Source organism: Gymnodraco acuticeps, unplaced genomic scaffold (genome assembly GCF_902827175.1).
Source record: "Gymnodraco acuticeps unplaced genomic scaffold, fGymAcu1.1, whole genome shotgun sequence".
In the NCBI taxonomy this organism is placed as follows: Eukaryota; Metazoa; Chordata; class Actinopteri; order Perciformes; family Bathydraconidae; genus Gymnodraco; species Gymnodraco acuticeps.
The window spans coordinates 4,369,510-4,383,979 of NW_022992265.1; the positions used below are offsets into that span (position 1 = coordinate 4,369,510).

The 14,470-nt window shown below is 39.4% G+C and overlaps 2 protein-coding genes across 2 annotated transcripts in view; both read left to right on the forward strand.

Annotated features, from left to right (window-relative positions):
• The first annotated feature begins 1,613 nt into the window (after positions 1-1,613).
• Positions 1,614-6,534, forward strand: nars2 (asparaginyl-tRNA synthetase 2, mitochondrial). Its single transcript, XM_034207179.1, has 14 exons — positions 1,614-1,944; positions 2,872-2,981; positions 3,092-3,212; positions 3,350-3,490; positions 3,570-3,650; positions 4,174-4,268; positions 4,404-4,536; positions 5,063-5,161; positions 5,262-5,299; positions 5,395-5,461; positions 5,578-5,715; positions 5,845-5,942; positions 6,203-6,229; positions 6,318-6,534. Exons 1-14 carry the CDS (start codon positions 1,750-1,752, stop codon positions 6,460-6,462), a joined length of 1,488 nt encoding a protein of 495 aa, XP_034063070.1. The 5' UTR covers positions 1,614-1,749; the 3' UTR covers positions 6,463-6,534.
• A 725-nt stretch (positions 6,535-7,259) lies between these two features.
• The window catches only part of gab2 (GRB2-associated binding protein 2), a 53,923-nt gene continuing 46,712 nt past the window's right edge, over positions 7,260-14,470 (forward strand). Inside the window, 1 exon segment of the mRNA XM_034207180.1 lies at positions 7,260-7,652. Coding sequence (XP_034063071.1) covers positions 7,581-7,652 — 72 coding nt within the window. The 5' untranslated portion in view covers positions 7,260-7,580.

Below are 14,470 nucleotides of genomic sequence, written 5' to 3' on the forward strand. Positions count from 1 at the left end.
AAACTCAGGGGTAAATGAATACATAGTAGATGGGGATTTCAAAGGAGTGAATTGTGTCATAGAGCTACAGCACCACCTTGCGGTAAAGTAAGATATTGCACGTTATGATGGAGGAACAGCAGGAAAGCAGATTTTAGCAGTATAACAATCAGATTATACACAAAATATCGACACCTTTCCTTAAAAAGTGGGTATTTTTTATGTATATTTTAACCTATTCTATCCGTCAAAGGTTTGTTGATTTATTGCAGTAAATTAAAGATAACTGTTTCCTGATTGTTGTATCAAAAGGTCTGATAGTCACCATCTTTCATCTTGAACTTTCAAGACAAAGAAACATGTGATACAGACATCATGACCTCTGCTAATTCCCCATTGTATTTTGTACTCAATGAATTGGAAAATAGATTTGTTCTGCTACCCATTAAGATGAGACCATGTGCATAATTGCTCCATCCACGCAGGAGATAATTAATATCAATGACCCCGCTGACTTTTCAGATGCATCATGTTGGGTTTAATGATGATGTGTCATCAGCAGCCGGAGGTGGAGACATCCAGCTCTGTGTTTGCTGGCAGTCCCAGACCAGGGGCTCCAGAGCTGACAGGCGAGTCCAGGTGAATAATTGTCCATGGCATCTTATTACATTGCTGGCATGATCTGATTTACCCCAGCAGCAAATGGTGGGAATAGACCCAGTGTCGTTCTGGGTATTGGATTAACGAGGTTTACGCACAAATGGACCTCACACTGACGGCAGATACATCATGGAAGATTAAAGAGGATTTCCATGCGGTTGTAATAGCTGTTCTGCTTGCTTCATTACACTTTTTAATCTCTCCATGTGTTATGCTTTGGTGTTCAAAATATATATTATTTGTTCCACTGTATGTAGAAAATGACACTGGTGGATGGTTGTATTTATGTATAACTTCTAGTTCGTAAATGTGATTGCATCATCTGAATCCTGCTTTTCCATTACAATTATAATAATACCTGATTGAAATGTGTAGCTGGTCTTTACGGACTCATAAGAAATTGAATAGAAATACATAAATTGTTATCCTAAACTTCTAACATCCATGAGAATTATATTAAGGCATGAGGATCTTACATGGATTTTAACAAGACATCTATTGACTCAGAACAACACTACAAATCCCTGGAGCAATAAAATGACTGCTGTGAGACATCGCTATCTGATTTGGGTTACCGTAATCCACGTGGTTGAATTAGACTAATGGTGAAAGACCCAAACAGGGGGATTAAACTAATCACTGCATCTGATTGGAAAACTGGCAATTGTGATGGTTGCCAACAATCAGAGACAATACATCATGTATTTTTTAGCTGCCCGGAATATACTTAGCAAAGACTTATTCTGAAAACTGCACTGGAACAATTTAACATCAAGGACATGGATTTCAAGGCAATATTTGCAAGTAACTCAAGAAATCAAGTAAACAAGCTGATCTTCGAGTTTCTCAAAAACACTGGTCTGAGGACAAGGATTTAACATGAACATTACATTAATCAACAGTAGGTGGCGATATATGCTCCAAGTGGAAGCGATTCGCCATTAAAGCAAAGAAGAAGAAGAAGAAGAAGAAAACCCAAACAGGAAGTGTCTCTCTGCCACACAAGTGACACAACGTGAAAGTCAAGTGTTAGAAAAACGTTTAAAAATACCGTTAAAATTGATGTTTTTTTAACCTTTAAGTTGTCGCAACATGTTGTGCTTTTAGCGGATGGTTGTGTATCAAAGTGCAGCGTTTATTACGATGTTACAAGCTGCAGCTAAAACGCTTTCTGTTGCCATAACCACCTCAGTATCTCGGGGAATATTGTTAAGTATTCGATATTATTGTAAGAAAACACCAGCAAAACTAAGAGTGTCCGAAGCGGTTTCAGGTGCTGAGTTGGGAGCTAATGTCAAAGTACAGGTAATATTCACGCATGCTTTTATCACACGATATGTTCTGCTAATCTGTGCTAACAATTATCCTCCAGTAGCATGCATTTTACCTAAACTGACGTGACTTTATTATCATGAATTTAATACATATTACCTTATAATAAACCTTAATGTTCTTTATATTATTTAGTTACATTTATTTACAAAGCAATTTCTCGCAAATGTTTATTACAGAACATATCACAACATTTATTGTGATTGTTGTTGTTATGTTATTGATATACTTGTTGAAAGGATATGGAGTCAAAGTCAGCATTTTTGAAAATGTGGGAAAGCCTTTGCGTTATTCAAAATGTCCTCCATATAAAACATCGTTTTTACACTGCATGTGTGTGCGGGTTCAAATACCAAATGTTGCTCCTCTGGTAATTTTTTTGTTGGATACATAATACTAAAATAAGTGTTTAAGCACATAGGGCTGATGTTTTTTCTCCTAAAATATAATTTAATATGAAAGAAAGAAAAAGCAATATCTCATGCGCCCAATATTGTGTGTTAAAATAGTTATACAATAGCATAATCCTTTCAATAACTTAAAAAGCTTTCAGTTTTATTTGCTAGTAATGCAAGGATACACATAACTCTACACGTACTAAAAACTGCATGTATATACTTTATATGGCGACTTGCTAAACCACCGTCCAGTCAAATATATGCTTTTTAAAATTCACTGGAATTCTAGCTAGTGTCTAAACTATGACAAAGGACACTTCTAGTATAACTGTATATTGATATCACATTATATACATGTAGTTGACATTAAGTTGAGAAATATGAAGGGTGAACATATGAAATAACCAACATTAGGGTTTATGAACTTAACTTGCAAACAAAACATTTTTTTCTTCTGTATTACCAGAATGCACTGTTTATTCTTTATTTGTTTTACTTGTAGGGATGGGTTCGCTCCGTTAGAGCTCAGAAGTCACATCTCTTCCTGCATGTGAACGATGGAAGCTCTTTGCAATCACTGCAGGTCGTCGCCAGTTCAGAGCTGAATGATCCGTAAGCCCTTCAGTTTTACTTCCTTTACTTGATCATTGACAATGTAGTTTCAGGTATATAGGGTGCAGTTATACAGTTATAATCTTCCATTGTCTTCTCCTAATACAAAGCTTGCTCACATTTGGAAGTGCTGTTGAAGTCACCGGTACTCTTAAGAAAAGCCCAAACCAAAAACAGCTAGTTGAACTGGAAGCAGAGCAAATCCATATCGTAGGAAAATGCAACCCTTTGGTACGTTTTCTTAAACACCACACACACACTTTGATGGCTTAATGTGCTAGCTTGAAATTCAACTTAATCTATGTTATAACTGTGTTCATTGTAAAGGAAATGTAACAGAATTGTGTTGCGTTGTCTTTTTGCTTCAGGAGTTTCCATTCAAAATCAAAGAACGACACAGCCTTGAGTATATTCGACAGTTTCCTCATCTCAGGTGTAGAACAAATGCCTTTAGCTCCCTGTTGAGAATACGAAGTGAGGCCACTACAGCTGTTCACTCGTATTTCAAGGTGAGACCATCAGTGGATGAGTTTTTAATAGAACGCAGTAAGACTGTATGTGTTTATTTGTATATATTTCGTTTTCCAGGAAAATGGCTTTTTGCAGATTCACACTCCAGTCATCACCTCAAATGACTGTGAAGGGGCAGGGGAGCTCTTCAAAATTGAGGTTAGTATCTACTAGATGTGTTTTTAAATGTTTTTAAAGTAAAAGTGTGTATCAATTCCTCACTCTCTGTGACCCTGAATTAAAAAACATTTTTATTTTCTCGCAAGAATAAAAACACTTGGGCAGGCATCTATGATTTATAGAAATGAGGAGTGTTTTCTCAAAGTCCGAATTATTTAAAGCACTTTCACATCAAATGTCTTACATTTGTGCAAGTATGACGTTACTTTATTATTCTTTTGTGAAAATGCATTTGTTTGAGGAAGTAGTGAGATTTATTCGAGATTTAAAAGTGACATGGGTTAATTGATATTTACTCAAATGGTAATTTTTTGTGAAATATTATTTTATGAATAATAAAATATTATGAACATGTCTGTAATTTAGCTTTCTGTGTCTCCTACTAGTCTTATATTGTATGTGTTGTCACCTCCAGTGTGCAATTGTGAATCAAAGCCCTGATGTGAACATAAGTATTAATGATATTGTTTTAAACATCAACATCCTCTGATTTGATTCCTAGCCCTCAGGCCCAGACTATGAAGAAGAAGAGCACTTCTTCTCTGTCCCAGCCTTCCTCACTGTGTCTGGTCAGCTTCACTTGGAACTGATGTCAGGGTGAGATCAACTATATGGATGTATCTTCTGGTGATCACATCTACCTGCTTGTACGTTCCACCTCAGAAAGTAAGAGATACACTTTGGCACTGAAGAGCTTTTTTAATTATGCCGTGTCACTCATATTTGTTCCAGGGCTTTTTCTAAGGTTTACACATTTGGGCCAACTTTTCGTGCTGAGAACTCCCAGAGCAGACGGCACCTGGCTGAGTTTTACATGGTGGAGGCCGAGGTCTCCTTCGCTCAGTCCTTAGAGGATCTCACCAAGGTACACTGTCACGGTCCTCAAATAATTTGCTCTGTGTTATCTGTTTTTCACTTTACATATTTCGGTGCGTACAACAGAGTGATTTCTTTCCTTTCCAAAAGCACATTTTTTCTATTCAATTAAGCATGTTATAAAAAATAACTGCATTGATATATATATATATATATTATATATATATATATATATATAGAGAAATAAACTCCTTGGATTTGAACTGCATTGATATTTGTTTTTGGCAAAGTGTTATAATGTGTCATCTTATTTTATCTGAAAGGGGGGGGACCACTTTTATGAAGGAGAGAAGTAACCTTTACTCTTTCCCGTGACTTTTTTATGAATCATAGTCGTCACAGACTGGCTAATGCATAAAACATGAGGATCTTGGATGACGTGAACCTATGTCACACCACATCCATTTACGTCTGCTGAAGTTTCAACTTTACACTTGCCTTTTGTGACTTTTAAAGTTGCCCTTATGCGCAGTTATTCAGAAATGCTTTAATTATTAAACCGGCCCCGCTCACAGGTCATGGAGGGCATGTTCAGATCTGCCACGGAGCATGTCTTGGCTCACTGCGCTGAGGATGTGGATTTGTTTCACAAGCATGTGACTCCTGGACACAGGGTGAGTCCTGAAGGACACTTATTTAACTTGGCTACATAACCTAGCTCCTTATACCAACCAGACACAACTGCATCTCACTGTATTATAATCTCAATTACAGGAAATTGTAGAAGCTATGCTGAGAAACGGATTCCCTACGTAAGTCTTTGTTATTTTAAACATGGAAGTTATAAAGAATGAAGAAAGAATGAAGTCCAAGGCGTTTAATCAACAGTATCTGAATCTACTTTTAGTATTACCTACAGTGAGGCTATCAACATCCTAAACCGCAGCTCTGAGAATTTCGCCTTCCCAACAGACGTAAGCGCAACATCATTATTTTCTCCTTAATGAGCATACTTCAATATCTACATCTGTATATTTGATACTATCATTCCACTGAGCTCCTCTTTGACCTTAGCTCTTCTTTTCCACAGTGGGGCTGTGACCTTCAGACAGAACACGAGAAGTACCTGGTGAAACATTGCGGCAACATTCCAGTGTTCGTCACTGATTATCCTTATGATCTCAAGCCTTTTTATGCAAGAGACAACCAGGATCATCCTGAGCATACAGTAAGACGTAGTTCTGCTGTGAAAAACACACAGCCAATCAATGATTTAACCGCTCCGTTCCAACCTTGTATTATCCCTTGGGTTATCGCAGTGATTTGCATTTCTGCGCTGACTGCTGTTTGTGTGCAGGCAGCTGCAGTGGACCTTCTTGTGCCAGGAGTTGGAGAGCTCTGTGGGGGCTCGCTGAGGGAGGAGAGGCTGGATCTGCTGACAGCTCGGCTCCAACAGTATGTACATGAACTCCAGGTTTATTAGAAGCCTCATGGCATTCCCAATATTCGCGTAGTTGCGTCAAATGTATTTGTATTTAAATTGAGATCAAGCATAATCCCAGTAGTGTCCCACTGTGCTAGCCCACTGTGCTAGCTGGCCTGCAAAGACACTATAATCTATATATGTTTTTTATTATTCCTGACTCACCACCCATGTCACGTTGTATGAAAACTAAATTACACCTGACATTAACCCTACGTGTATTTTTTTCCAGGGCTGGATTAGAAGACACCTACAGCTGGTAAAAAAATCACATTTATACTAACAACATTCTAAAAGAAACACCCATACACACCAAATAACTGTAATGACATTTTATTTATTTGCAGGTATCTGGATTTGAGGCGTTTTGGCTCCGTGCCTCATGGTGGATTTGGAATGGGATTTGAGAGATACTTGCTATGCATCCTCGGTGTTGACAACATCAAAGATGTGATCCCCTTCCCTAGGTTTTCACATTCATGTGTTCTATGAAACTGTTTCAGCCTTGTAGAGGTTTTAATTGGTTGTCTGCCTAACGACAAATAAAAATGATTTTAATTTATACTTGCTTGTCATAGTTATTTTTTGGTTTATTGGTATTTAGATATCATTATTTATTTGATTTATAATGTATCTGCTCCTGAAATATAAAAACAATGACCATTGGTATTTGAAAGGACTTTTAATATGGAATTAATTTGTAATCAACTGTAAATTATTTCCCAACAATAAGAAATTCTTAATGAAGTATATTTTTCACCACATATCAGGGAAGTGTTAAGTAAAATGTAAGTACCTTTTTTATACATGCATAAACTTCCAAATACATTTTTTTTTTTTTTCAAATACAACTGACAGTATTTCCACTAGATGGTGCTTTTTTCCCAGGCCATCCAGTGGATCAAATAATTTATTCAGACAGTAACAGCAGCTTCTGACTCTTACTTTGACCTTTTGTTTCAAACACATATCACCGTTACAATAGGTTAGCTGTTACTGATACTTAACTATTTGGTTAGTCATTCAAAACACTTGATGCAATAATGTGCAATCAGATTCGTTTCCGTATTCGAAATAAAACAAAGATTTGTTTTTTGTGAACCTTAAAGATAGTATATCATAAATCGATCGGTTCCTCAATTATTTACACTCCTTTTGGGATCTTGGAGCTACTTTGTGGCCGGCCGTGCTTTCATCCTGTTCATCCCAGCGCAGCCCATCCCTCTCTCGGCTCGGTGGGCGTGGTATGAGTTGGGAAAACAAACTGCAGAGACTCTACGATACTTCCTCACCCTGCATCAGTTGAGTTTCCCCGCGGCTCCTCGTCAGCTGGCCGTGCGTAAATACCCAAGAGTGGAGTTGCGCCTTTCTATCTTTCCTCCCCAAGTGTGGCTTTGCGGGGCGGTCGTTGCGCACGGTTCCACCGGGAGCGACTGGCAACATCCCCGAACAGCATAACTTTGATTTGTATCAAATGGAGGGAGCGGACTGCACCAGCACTGAGAGCCAAACGCCGACAGCACTTTGAACAGACAAGCGATCAGGAGCCGTCATGTTCTAGTGACAGACGGCAGTTGTAGAGCAAGAAGAGACAGCACACCCTGGCAAATATGAGCGGCGGTGAAATCATCTTCCAAGGCTGGCTGAGGAAGTCACCTCCGGAGAAAAAGCTGAGGAGATATGTGAGTGATCTTCACTTTCACTTAGTTTTGCTATGTTTATGAGTTTAGCTGAAACAGCAGTGTGCGAGTTTCCTCTCAGTCAAATTGCTGCTTTGTTCATATCTGCATCAGAGTCAAGTGGTGTCAAACTCCAATATTTAGAGTCCAGTTGTAGCAGGTGCACCCCACTACCATCTGGACCTCTCCTCTCTTTTATGACCCATGGGAGGCAAAACATGTTATCCTGGTTTCTGAAATAGGCCTACAGCCTCAATCCAATATCATTTAGAAATGTGTGTTAACATGAAAATGCAGTTGCCAGGTTTTACATAGCCCCCGCTGTGAGGTCCAGTGACAACATGGTAGTAAGCCTGTGTAATACCCGGCAGCTGTCTATAATTTTGACTAAATCAGACACACATATACACACACAAACTGTCATTTGGCTTGGTCTGATCATTATGAGGTAATGTCTAATCAAGCATGGAGGTGCAGTTTTCATCTAATGTCGACTAATGTCACAGCAATAGTAATAACTGCACAGCTCTTGAGTGTTTTGATAAGGCTTCATAAGCCAAAGCTGCTCATCTCTTGCTGGGTGCTGGGCAGGGGAAAGGCTACAAATCAGATAATAGGATGTATGCAGGCAGATAGAACCATGAGACAATCTCCTATAAATACAGCTGTCCACTGTTTATGTATGGTGTTGCATTACCAGGCCTCTCTCTCCATGTTCCTACTAGCTGATTTTGCCATGATGTCATCTCTCCGTTTCATCTGGAAATCCATCCTTGGATGTCTTCAAATGTAGCCCCCCCATTGTCCTGTCATTTCCTCATTGTCTTCCACTTAAAGCTGGCTAATGTTTACACAGAGGCCACGTGGTCCGTATGGAACGGCAGCTGCAGTGGTACAGAGGAAACAACTTGCCTGGTTCATAGCAGTACTGTATAAACAAGGAGAGAAAATGCTCACAAGGCATATTGGTGCTAAAATAATGGCCTTCCTTAGGCAAGAGAGCAGGCTCTGAGCCCTTCTCACCCTGAGCAATAACCTATAAACAACTGCATACACAAACACAGTTTGAGCCAGAAAACAGTGTCATGAGATGGAGTGTACAGAACAGGCAGACTTGTGAATGCGATAATCTGTCCATGTGAAATTCCTTCCACTTAAGTCAGGCTATGGACAATCGGGGCCATTTACTCGTCACCAGTATTGCTGTCATCTGATAGAGTTGACGTCCTATTGCAGAGGGATATTTTCAGATACTACTTTCACATACCCGCAGACATTCCAGCCTGAAGGTGTGTTGTGTTTATCAGAGTACTTGGTAGCAAGTTTGATTGGTCATTATATTGGAATGAGCTGAGGAGGTGTAAGGAATGTATTGTTTCAGAGCTCCAATGTTAAACGCTCCAGTTCATACTATTGGGCCTCTTTTGGGAGATTATTTGCTACAATTGTGTGTGTTTTAATCCTTAACAAGTTCTTCCCTGTCAATATTCCACCACTTTTTTTTAATTACCAAAAAAGTCCTCCCTAAGCCAGATGAGGCCTGTGTTTGTTAATCAGTAGTTGTTGTTGAAATAATTGCTCATTGGTCTCTAACAAATGTGGCACACATATATGCAGCATGGAATCCCATGCCTGGTTAGAAGAGAGTCAAAACTGGTCCTACCACCACAGGTCAGGCATGCAAATTATATGCAAAATCAGCGAGAAAACACTTATGGCAGTTGAAGCCTCGATGCCTCTGTGGATGAAGGCATGAGAAAACATGCTATGCTTAGTAACAAGTATGGCTAGTCTTGGTTAAATGTTTGCTAATTTATTTACCAAAGCCATTAACTCTCAGCAGTGACTCACTCTTTCTACATCAGCTCTTTGCTGGACAAACATCACTAGACGAGTGTAAACTCTCCATGCCCCCCCCTAAACATGTGACACGGCATAGCAGACGTGTGTAGCCCCTTTCACACACGCTGCATCTTCACAAGGAAAACAGTCGCGCTCTAATGTCCCAGTGCTGCTAAATGATTCACTTGGTTGAAGTTTATCTCGTCTCAGGGGCTGATGGAGGCTTCAGAGGTGGGCCGTGTTTTATGGGCAGGTGGGAGTGGCCTGGTTGCTTTTGTTGAACAATGTCCAGAATAAGCAACAGGAACATGAAAACAACTGACTACTCCAGCACTTACCTAATGCCTCTTACACAGTTTTGTCGTGGTTATTGTACACATCACTCAGCATTCAGATCATATGCTTCAAAATGTCTCCTACAAACTATTTTCTATTTTATTTGTAGTCGCTGATTGATCAAAAATACTTGATCTGTTATAAACAAATGAATGCTCACATGTAACCTTACCTAACATCCAATGACGACATATGCACAATATCAAATACGTATGAATAGTAATTTACCTGCTCAACATGCTGCGTGTCATTCTGTAAACAAATTAATTCCTGTTCTCAGGTCGGGATCAGTGGCTAGACCCTCCCATTTGCCGTTGTTGTATCTGACATCACAAAACGTGTCTGTTCACATACAGTAAAGCATTGCCACATTCCACACGGATCATATCGACAAGGTGATAGCTGCAGCTACAGCTCTCTGGATCTGCCAGTTTCTACGGGCTTTACCATCTTGCCCTTGCGGATGGTACAGAGGAAGAGAGGTGGGGGGGAGGCAGTGAGTTTTTAAGGCGGACATGGTGTGTCCCACTGTCAGCTGCCGGGTCTGCTGTTGTTTTGCTTTGCAGAGAGGCTTTGGGAAGTCCTTGCCCTCAGAGGTCAACGGAGAACGCCTCCAAGTTCCTGCTCTGACAGACACCCAGCGCTCACAAAGACATTTTCCTTGTTCCAATTTATCTGTGGGACCTCGACAGGGCCTTTGCCCACAAACTTCAAAACTGGAGTGGCACTATGTGACTGCGATATCAAAGTCAGATTAGTGTATCATTGTTGGATATGTACGGCTAACAGATTCCTTGTGATGGTCATAAAGCTGAAGCCTTCGATCATTTTCATTGTTGGTTAATCTGTTGACTGGTTTTTTTAAACATTAAAGATCTCTTATAAACATTTTAATCGCTCATGTTCCATGTTTAAGAGGCAGGGAACAGAGAATGTATTAAAGTTTTTATTGAGCTTAATTATGATCTCTTATCAAATGTGTTGCTAATACGTTTTCTGAAGATCAACAGCGGTGACATTCATAACAAATGAATGCATAAAAGTCAAAGTTGTTTGTCACAATTATGCTTTACTCCACCTTTTGACATCCATTCTTTCACATTCATTGTGAAAATCCCAGGGTGGCCTTGTTTGAACCTTTGTCAAAATATCCTGTCCTTTGCCATGAACTCTGTTTTAGCGTGTGTGTTTTCTGCCCAAAAATTAATTATTGCAGCACTAGCAGATGCCAGACTTCCTCTAGATGGTACCTACAGGAAGTGTTGTGACAGAGGCCCCATGACAGGGAAATAAACTAAATTGGTCTGTGAGTATATAAATGTATTTTCATCTAACAAACTTTATCAGCTGAGTTTACAAATCTGCTGTTCTGAAGGAAATTAGATCCCATTGATCTTTCTCTTTGACCAGCAGCAGAGTAGTTATTTTTTTCTCAGGAAGTTCACTATCACATGAGTGATGGTTTTATTTAACTGTGACAATAAAATAAACGAGTCATTCTACAACTGCATGGGTTGAAAACCTCTGACCAAAATAACTTCTGGGATTATTCCATTCCTGTTTGAAACCCTCTGCTGATACACATGATTACAGCCCAGCAGATCATTGTATGAGGGAGACCCTAAACAAATAGTTGGCATCTACAACATGTCGTTTGATAATATCCTGACTAACAGCAGTATAAAATGCTTACTGATTATAGTAATCGCCTGGTCTTCAACCTTCCTAAATTCTCCCACACCACGCTGCTCCTCCGCTCCCTTCACTGGCTTCCGATAACTGCTAGAATCCACTTCAAGACACTGGTACTTGCGTACTATGCTGCGAATGGATCTGGCCCTTCCTACATCCAGGACATGGTTAAACCGTACACCCCAGCACGTGCACTCCGCTCTGCATCAGCCAAACGGCTCGCTGCACCCTCGCTGCGAAAGGGACCCAAGTTCCCATCAGCAAAAACACGTGGGTTTGCTATCCTGGCTCCAAAATGGTGGAATGAGCTCCCCATTGACATCAGGACAGCAGATAGCTTACACACCTTCCGGCGCAGACTGAAAACTCATCTCTTTCGACTCCACTTCGAGCGATAGAACTATTAACAAAGCACTTATATACTAATAAAGGACTTGCTTATCTAAAGCCAGTTGAGTAGCACTTGAAATGTTTTTGCTCTATGAAACCTGATGTACTTATATGATTCTGTTTTCTTCAAGTTTGTATTTTGTTGGTCGAACGCACTTATTGTAAGTCGCTTTGGATAAAAGCGTCAGCTAAATGCAATGTAATGTAATGTAATAGACATAGTATATGATCTGTTATGTCCTCCCAATTCCGGCTGTTTTTGTAACACAAGCAACATAATCAAAGTGTACCATTAGTTTGTTGCACTGTTTCTTCCGCATGAAGATACATCTAGTCTCTGCACGGTTGATAAGATAAGAAACAAGCAATCATTTACAGGATTCATACTACCAGCTTGTACATGTTAGTGTCTTATGTCATGTAACTTTCATTGGATTTGCCCACTGATGGAATGGGCTTTGAAATTGTGATGTCAGTCAGTAGAAATGCCTTTTGGCCTTCCACACAGCAGCATGCAAAGAAATAAACGTGAGAATGGTACCAGAAATATTCAGAAATATGAATACTAGCTGTGTTGAAAGCTAACTCATTTTCTTTTTTTTGCATTCATTTAGTGGTTTACTTAGCACACTCGCTCTATTTGACCAGCGTCCTGCTCTACACTGGAGACAGTTGCTCACACCACGCCTCTCTGATGCCCCTAAGCAAGGAGCAGGTTCAGTTTAGATGCAGCATGATAGTGGATGTTAAATAACAGGAAACTCTGGTGTTTTTATAGCTTATATACACCTAAAAATACAATTTAAGATAAACAAACGTTTGCACATGCCATTTACAGAACGTAGTTTGTAATAACCCCTGAAATTTGAGAATGTTATTTCCTTATTACAGCATAATACAGTAGGCAGGGATATTTCTAAAAGAGTCTGCGGCACCTTTAGTGGGGACTTTTGTCTTCCCGCAAACATCCTGGTCATGCTGTTTTGTGAAGCAGGACTTTGATTAAACCTGATAATGTCTTGATTGGTGATACATGGGGATTCATTAAGGTACCACTTATAGGGGAAGTAGGTTATTCATGGGATACAAATAACTTGTTTTTGCACCTTAGGAAATATACTATTTGACATTGCTCAATACCCCAAGACACATATTTCAAGTGCATTGGGAGTTAATTGTCTGGGCCTGTTTGGTACAAGCCATGGTGGAATATGATTTTAACACAAGTAGGTGAATCATTTGCCTTGTTGCAATAGTCTGTAGGAGTTGGAAATGTGTAAGCAAAGTGCTTTCCAGCTAAGGTTGTGGTAAAGGTTGCAACATTAGTCAGAAGGAAAACAGCTACAAGCAAGCACATGCTTGAAATGTAGCCCAGCTAAAGAAAGTGAATTGCATCTCCATCATTTGAATATGTGTTGGATCACTTAGCTCCTTTACATGCTTAATTTTCTTTTAATATTGACACAGCTCAGACTCTTCTTTCTCTGAACATCCAGACAGTGATGAGTCATTACTGCCCAGATATAGGAATTGAAATGCCCTACTACTGAAACTCAGATAAGAATAAAGTCTGTGTAATGTAGCTAGGGTACAAATAAAGACTTCAGTGGAACAAAGTGAGACAAAATAAGACAAATGTCACCTAAGTTTAGAAGAGACAGTGTTGCAGATCACGGATCTGTGTGTATAGTTGCATTCACTGATAGGCACCATCGAGCTACAAATCCCAAAAAGATCTACAGTTGAAGTGTTGGTCATTAAGTGATCTCAATATAGTCTAATGCAACCCTCCAATAATCACTCGAACACATAAATGTGATTGTGTTGAGTCATGACAAACAAATATCCTTTGTAATTTTGGATCATTCTTTGAGCAATTCAAATGTTTGCATTCATTTAGAATCAGAAAGAGATTCTGGGTATGCAGTGGCATTTAAACAAACAACAGCATAGGGAATGGTGTATGAAGAGAGGATACATGTACTTAGTTACACTGTTAAGTACAGAAAGCATTGACGCTAATGTCTTTGATCCTGTTTAGCATTGAAATGTTTTCACTAGTCACCAAAAAGAATCAACTACTACTTGCAATTCTGTCTTTTGCGTGAACAATACCCCTGAAATGAGCCGACCACTTACCTCGACTAAAACAATGATTGCTATTGCAGTGTGCCACTTGATGCAGTGTGCCACATGATTAGAATTACAGTTAGTTGCCTTTAATCCTAATTGACATAGTGATCAACATAAGTACAGATGTCAATTAAGTGTGCCAATTATTGATTTAACTTAATTGAACAATGACAAAACTAATAATATATACATTTTTAAATTAGTTCAATATAATATTTCAAATGACTACACTACAGTGATGGATACATTAATATTGTGTGCATGTAGATATATGACAACTCCTTTCCTTTTTGGGATGTGTGTGCCTGATACGCTCCTGGTACCTGTTATATTTTCCACTGTATTTAGCTGACATCCACACAAGACCCTGAATGCAGCAGTGGCTGACTTAATGATACACACAGGTTGGTGTGGCTCTGTGATGTGCT

What these genes read in the sequence shown, in the direction of transcription:
- nars2 (XM_034207179.1), top strand. Translation starts at nt 1,750, where the DNA reads ATGGTTGTGTATCAAAGTGCAGCGTTTATTACGATGTTACAAGCTGCA. An exon ending in ATGTGACTCCTGGACACAGG is followed by an intron (nt 5,162 to 5,261) that starts GTGAGTCCTGAA and finishes TCTCAATTACAG; the next exon opens with GAAATTGTAGAAGCTATGCT. An exon ending in CTGAGAAACGGATTCCCTAC is followed by an intron (nt 5,300 to 5,394) that starts GTAAGTCTTTGT and finishes ATCTACTTTTAG; the next exon opens with TATTACCTACAGTGAGGCTA.